The sequence below is a fragment of the Genypterus blacodes genome, unplaced genomic scaffold (assembly GCF_046128005.1).
Source record: "Genypterus blacodes isolate CSIRO-AG114 ecotype Tasmania unplaced genomic scaffold, CSIRO-AGI_Gbla_v1 ptg000332l_1, whole genome shotgun sequence".
Lineage (NCBI taxonomy): Eukaryota > Metazoa > Chordata > Actinopteri > Ophidiiformes > Ophidiidae > Genypterus > Genypterus blacodes.
In genome coordinates this window covers 187,501-195,000 of record NW_027467117.1, presented here as the reverse complement: position 1 = coordinate 195,000, position 7,500 = coordinate 187,501, and the positions used below count along the sequence as shown (strand labels likewise).

General features: G+C 52.1%; 1 protein-coding gene across 1 annotated transcript in view; it reads right to left on the bottom strand.

Moving 5' to 3' along the window:
* kif21a (kinesin family member 21A) overlaps positions 1 to 7,500 on the bottom strand; it is a 33,392-nt gene that overhangs the window by 19,854 nt on the left and 6,038 nt on the right. The window contains 1 exon segment of the mRNA XM_076137678.1: positions 391 to 613. Coding sequence (XP_075993793.1) covers positions 391 to 613 — 223 coding nt within the window.

Here is a 7,500-nt window from a genome sequence, read left to right as displayed (position 1 = left end):
AAACCCCTAAATACAGGACACACACACACACACACACCCCTGTAATAAAGCTATGCTGGGACACCAAGGTCACCAGGGTTCAAATTCCAGCCTCTGTGAGTCTCTTTTTACCCAAATGTCAACACTCTCCACCCTCACACACTCTTTCCCCTTCCTTCAGACACACACACACACACACACACACACACACACACACACACACACACACACACACACACACACACACACACACACACACACACACACACACACACACACACACACACACACACACACACACAGGCACATTTCTAGATATCTTTCCAGCGATAAGCCTGGGCCCAAACTGCAGAGCTGCCAAGTTGTGTGTGTGTGTGTGTGTGTGTGTGTGTGTGTGTAACAAAGACTCGCCTGTCCGTAAGCAAAGACGGTGGCGTTGTAGCCCTCGAAGCAGCCGTCGATCAGCTTCTCTGTGCAGGAGGCGTAGATGGCTTCCTGCTGGGAGTCCATGTCAAACAGGAAGTCGTAGGTGAAGGCCTTGTCCTTGCCCAGGATCACCTGAGGCTCGCCCGGCATCACGTAGGTGCAGATGTGGCATCCCTCGATCTTCTCCCGGGGCAGCTGAGGGCGAATCCTGCACCGGGAAACACACACACACACACACACAGACACACACACACTGTGATTGAAGACTGATGAAGAGGGGGGAGAGATGAAGCTGTAATCAGGAGCTTCCTGTGAGAGGAACGTCTCATAACTTCACCAAGATATTAAGAAGTTACACAACTTCACCTCCTCTGAGGGTCAAAACAACGAATAATCAGAGGTTAGTTAAGATAAACAAAGTTGCTTCTGCACTCCAGTCGACTCAGGAAGTGAAATTAGAAACAGATTAGATTTCATAACCAGCTCTGTTTTCATCTGCTTCACTATTTCCTCCGTTTACTTCAGATCCTATAAACAACACGACATCACCGCTTACTAATGACATATAGATTATCTAATAACTTTTATTAAGCTCTGTTAAGACTCCCAGATGGATCAACCACCGCTTAATGGAAACCACAACATTAAACTCAGATGGTACACACACACACACACATGCACGCACACGTTTATATTCAGAGAGAGAGAGAGAGAGAGAGAGTGTGTGCATGTCATGACGGTCACACACACACACACACACACACACACACACACACACACACACACACACACACACACACACACACACACACACACACACACACCACACACACACACACACACACACACACACACACACACACACACACACACACACACACACCAATCCTGCACTTAGGGCAAAGCGAAGGAATCTGAGCTGAATACTAAAATACCATCTGTCTGATTAAAGGCTGAGACTCTGCAGGCCCATCTCTCTGAACAACATAACAACACAACAACACCACCACATGACAACACAACAACATGACAACATAACAACATGGCAGCAGGACTGAGGAACGCTGCTGAGGGTTCAGAAGAGTCCAACATCTCAGCTTTCATCGTGTTCCTGGTGGAGAGAGAGACTCAGGCTGAATACTGACATGTTTGTTGTTCGCTCAGGGAGAGAGAGAGAGAGAGAGAGAGAGAGAGAGAGAGAGAGAGAGAATTCTTTGAGCATGACCTCAGATTCTGGATGAGCTTTGGGCTTTTGGCTTCTTCTTTTTAAGGAGGAAACTCCCTCAGAAACAGATGAGGAGTGTGAGGAGGAGCACAGGTTAGGAGCTCCACAGGGTCCCCGCTGCTTCACAGAGAGAACAGAACACAGTAACACACATGATGGAGCTCATCAGGAGACGGGCCGAGCTGTGGGACCCCCGGGTCCTCAGGGAGTCTCAGGTATCAAACCCTGGCGTCTCTCTGACCCCCTGACTCAAACAGGGACCAGGATGAGCCTTCACAGTAAGGTCATCACATAAGGCTTCATTCTGACCAAACGGCTCCGCGGCTTGGACCACACTCTCCGGTGCCTCACAGGGCCGTACAGAGGAGAGGCACCTGACCGGCCGCCCCTCCAGGCCCGGATAAGGACCTCATTGTACCTCCGTGTTCAGAGGAGAACAATGAGCGGAGCGGGACACAGTGAGGCCTTTGTGTCCGTCTGTGTGACACACCGATCCAAGCACTGACACCAGCGCCACCGCGCCGGGATTACACGCTCCGACGGAGACGTGGGAGGAGAGGTAACGTCCCGCGTCAAGGTCCAGGAATGTGCCCGACCTGACTGGGCAAAGGGTCACAGCCCGCAAAGGGTCAGAGCCCGGGACCCTCAGGACCCTCAGGGGGTTTGATGGGATCTTAAAGCCACACTGAGGGAAATGATGGGGGAACGAGGAGACAAGGACAGACTTCATATCAAAGGTTTACCAGGAGACAACAGCCTCTTCAATCCCACTGAGCTACGACGCACCGAACCTCAGGAGCCGCCTTGGTTCCATGGTTTGGATCTCATGGATCAGAAATGTGATCCTCCATGTCACATCCTTCCTTCCTCCCTTCCTTCCTGAACCTGGGAGAGCGTTCAAGAAATCTAAGCCCCTCCTGTTCAATACTTCTCATTGATTATCAGTGAAGATGATTGGAACACTTCCTCCTTTGCAGAATGGAAACTGAGCCTGAGTGTGTCAGGATCAGAGCCAGGAGGGAACAGATGTCACGAGTCGTCTATTTAGGGGCTGTGAACTAGTTAGTTAGTTAAAGGTCGGGTGAGGGTGAGGGTCAAAGGTCACAGCTGCAGAGCCCTGCTGTCTGGACTCCTGGGCCGGGATCTCCAGGGATCCACATAAATGAAACGTCACACACACACACCTTCCTTTAAATCAGCCTGAGAGCAGCACGCCACACGCCACACGCCACACGCCTAAACCTGCTACTACACCCACACACACACACACCCTACATAAATCATTAAGCTGCTGCACAGCAGAGAAGGGAGGGGTGAATCATGCAGAGGAGTGTGGGCATGTGTGTGTGTGTGCGTGTGACAGCAATCCTCCCTGCTTCATCTGCAGCTTCAGATCAAGAGATCAAGCAAATAAATATGAATCTGAATATGAAAAGAAAAGAAAAGGATTTCAATCTGAATCTCTACCACAACAAACAAACCCGTTCATGCCCTGATGTTCCTGTGTATGACGTCATGTTCCTGTGTGTGACGTCATCATGTCATGTTCCTCCTCAGCACCGTGGCTTCATCAGGATCTGCTGAGTGAAGCTGTTTGGCCCAGAACACTGCAGAGAACCAAAACACACAGGTGCTCCCTGTGTTCATGCACACACAGGCAGAAAGCAAGGCCACACTCACACACACACACACTCCAGATTTGCCAAGAGCACAGTTGCTCTGTAGAGAGAGAGAGAGAGAGAGAGAGAAAACTGCAGGTCCTCTGCTCTGTCATCATCTTCTCTCTTTCTCTCTCTCAGCCACACAGCAACAACTGAATGTCCTGATGTTTGAGTTCTATGTTTCCTTCTAACCTCCTGCATGTTTACCTCCCCAACAACACACCAGGGAGTCGTGACCGCAGGACAGCTAACGTGACGTTTATCACATCGGGAATGAAAACTTCAAGGGGACATATGAGGAAGCGATCAGACTCTACATAAACAATATAAACATCTCCACCATTCCATCCTGTCCCTGTCGGCCCTGTCTCTGTCCCTGTCCCTGTCCCTGTCTCTGTCTCTGTCCCTGTCCCTGTCTCTGTCCCTGTCCCTGTCTCTGTCCCTCTCCCTGTCTCTGTCCCTCTCCCTGTCCCTCTCCCTGTCTCTGTCTCTGTCCCTCTCCCTGTCTCTGTCTCTGTCCCTCTCCCTCTCCCTGTCCCTGTCCCTCTCCCTCTCCCTGTCCCTGTCTCTGTCTCTGTCCCTGTCCCTGTCCCTGTCCCTGTCCCTGTCTCTGTCCACGAGGCTTTACTCTGACAGTATACAAGGTTACCTCATGGTATGTGAGGTTAAGCCTCCTCTGCTGTAAAGGGATTAAGGGTTTGGGTGCTTTGAGTGGGGTGGGGGTGGGGGGCCTGTGTGTGTGTGTGTGTGTGTGTGTGTGTGTGTGTGTGTGTGTGTGTGAGGCTGTGAGTGCTGACTAATCACAAACGTGCTGAGGCTCCAGGCTGTTGTGAAGCAGGTGCAGCAGGACGTGAACACACTGACAGACAGACAGCTCCACATAAAAGAAACCTGAGTGACAACAAAACCCACAAGTAGCATGTTGTGATGTGTCGCTAACCAGCACATGGAGTGAAAACACATCCACAGCTTTAGTTTCATGTTTCAGTCTTCCTCCGCCCAGCTTCTACGTCTCCGTACATCTGCTGCCCCGTTTCTCTCCGTGCCCTGGATAATAGGATGGGATGGGGTTGCCATGGTGACCAGTAATAGGAGCGGGGAATTAAATTCATAATCTGATACCGGCAGGATGTTAGGCTGCTGCGTCAGAGGTTAGAGACGTGACTAAAGCAGATATGAAGCTTCAGACGGGTTCAGACCTCACACACACACACACACACACAGAGCTGATCTCATGTGGAACCACCCAGACTGGCCCGGGTCACACAAGACCCCGATCCACAAAGATCCAGCATCTGAGCCTGAGAGCTGAGACGCAACCAAACAAACCTCCGATAAACACACACACACACACACACACACACACACACACACACACACACACACACACACACACACACACACACACACACACACACACACACACACACACACACACACACACACACACACACACACACACACACTAGAAACTGTAGATCAGAACCAGAACTCTGGCCTCCACCTTCACACACTCGGTTCCAGATGTTTATGTTCTGGTGTGAGGTATTAATCCCTTCTTGTTTGTTCAGCTGTTGTGTGTCTGATGTTCCTCTGGACTCATCAGCTCCACCCAGCAGCTCATCTGTCCTCCCACTCACAACACAACACAACATTGACTCAACTTCCCTCTTAAATACTTGTATTAAACCAGGCGTGTCACTCAGAGCTTTACAGAGCTACATTATAAAAACAAAAGTCAGATTTGAGACCCTGAGGCGTGAGCTCGTCCCAGCACGCCACACGCCCCCCGAGGCCACGCCCACACCCACACCGGCCTGATGCTGACCTCAGCGTATCTGTACAGGCTCATCATCGTGAGGCTGTGAGTGCGGACGGATACGAGCTGATCCACGGCTCAGCAGCTCTTAGGAAGCAAGCTCTCAAAACAAACCAGGCGATAACGGCTTCACTGCTTCCTGCGGGTCAAAGGTCAAGGGGCTGAACACCACACCATTACAGGAAGGAGAGGGGGTGTGGTCAACGGGGGGGGGGGGGGGGGGGGGAATGTTAGGTAAATAATGGATATATTCATTGTTATTCTATTCAAACATCAAGCATGAGTCTGAACTTCATGTTAGGATCAGATGTTTACATGTCAGCGATCCTGCTGCCTGCTCACATCTGCACACGCTATGAGTGTGTTATGTGCCTCGTCCCTATTTTGGGAACACACACACACACACACACACACACACACACACACACACACACACACACACACACACACACACACACACACACACACACACACACACACACACACACACACACACACACACACACACACACACACACACACACACACACACATCTAATCTTAGACGTGTTGATTTAATTGGGATCCTCTAGCACAACAAATAAAGCGTCTATAGAAACCTGCCCTCACACATTTAGACCTGCGGGCGTGGCGGCGGCGGCGGCGGGTCGGGCATCAGGTGACAGCGGCCGGCCCTAAAAACAGACGGCAGCTCGGGGTGATTAAATATTCTCCTGCAGCTAAACGCCAACAAAGCAAACTCATCACAGGAACGTTCTGCGTCTGTGGATCTGAAAGTGTCAGCTGGTACAAAACAACCAGGTGGACTTCTCTGATCTCTCTGCTTAGCTCCGCCCCTCGTCTCCATCTTGCCCAACAGAGGGTTTGTTTGCCTCTATGTGTGCATTTTATCCTATAGGTCTAACAATTAGGGCGCCACCGCGGCTTTGAGACGTCATTCCTTCGCTCGCAGGAAGTAAACGGTCGTGTGGAATCACCGTGGTGACTGAGCCGTCTTCTTTTGTTGGCTGTGGAGGACAGAGGGAGACAGAGGATGACAGAGGGAGGACAGAGGAGGACAGAGGAGGGAAACAGAGGGAGGACAGAGGAGGACAGAGGGAGGACAGAGGAGGACAGAGGGAGACAGAGGATGACAGAGGGAGGACAGAGGAGGACAGAGGAGGGAAACAGAGGGAGGACAGAGGAGGACAGAGGGAGGACAGAGGAGGACAGAGGGAGACAGAGGAGGACAGAGGGAGACAGAGGAGGACAGAGGAGGACAGAGGAGGACAGAGGGGGGACAGAGGGGGGACAGAGGGAGGACAGAGGAAAACAGAGGGAGGACAGAGGAGGACAGAGGGAGGACAGAGGGAGGACAGAGGAGGACAGAGGGAGGACAGAGGAAAGACAGAGGAGGACAGAGGAAGGACAGAGGGGGGACAGAGGGGGGACAGAGGAGGACAGAGGGAGGACAGAGGGAGGACAGAGGAAAACAGAGGGAGGACAGAGGAGGACAGAGGAAAACAGAGGGAGGACAGAGGGAGGACAGAGGAGGACAGAGGAGGACAGAGGGAGGACAGAGGGAGGACAGAGGGAGGACTGAGGAAAACAGAGGGAGGACAGAGGAGGACAGAGGGAGGACAGAGGAAAACAGAGGGAGGACAGAGGGAGACAGAGAAGGACAGAGGGAGGGCAGAGGAAAACAGAGGGAGGACAGAGGGAGACAGAGAAGGACAGAGGGAGGACAGAGGAAAACAGAGGGAGGACAGAGGGAGACAGAGGGAGACAGAGAAGGACAGAGGAGGACAGAGGTAGGACAGAGGAAAACAGAGGGAGGACAGAGGGAGACAGAGGGAGGACAGAGGGAGACAGAGAAGGACAGAGGAGGACAGAGGAAAACAGAGGGAGGACAGAGGGAGACAGAGGGAGACAGAGAAGGACAGAGGGGGACAGAGGGAGACAGAGAAGGACAGAGGTAGGACAGAGGAAAACAGAGGGAGGACAGAGGGAGACAGAGGAGGACAGAGGGAGGACAGAGGGAGGACAGAGGGAGGACAGAGGAGGACAGAGGGAGGACAGAGGAGGACAGAGGAAAACAGAGGGAGACAGAGGAGGACAGAGGGAGACAGAGGGAGGACAGAGGGAGGACAGAGGGAGACAGCGTGGTGCATTCGGGTGCAGGGAATTCCGTCAAACTAATCCTCTGCACCGTGTGGAGCCTGGACTCCAGCGTCACTCAACCATGTGGTGTTGACACAGGAGTCCATTCTCTGAGTCAACCAGGAGGGCAGCCACACAAAAGATAGCAGGGGAAGTGTGTGTGTGTGTGTGTGTGTGTGTGTGTGTGTGTGTGTGAGGGGGGATGTCTGCAGCCAGATAGGAGCTAATATGTTAGCATAACACCACACAGG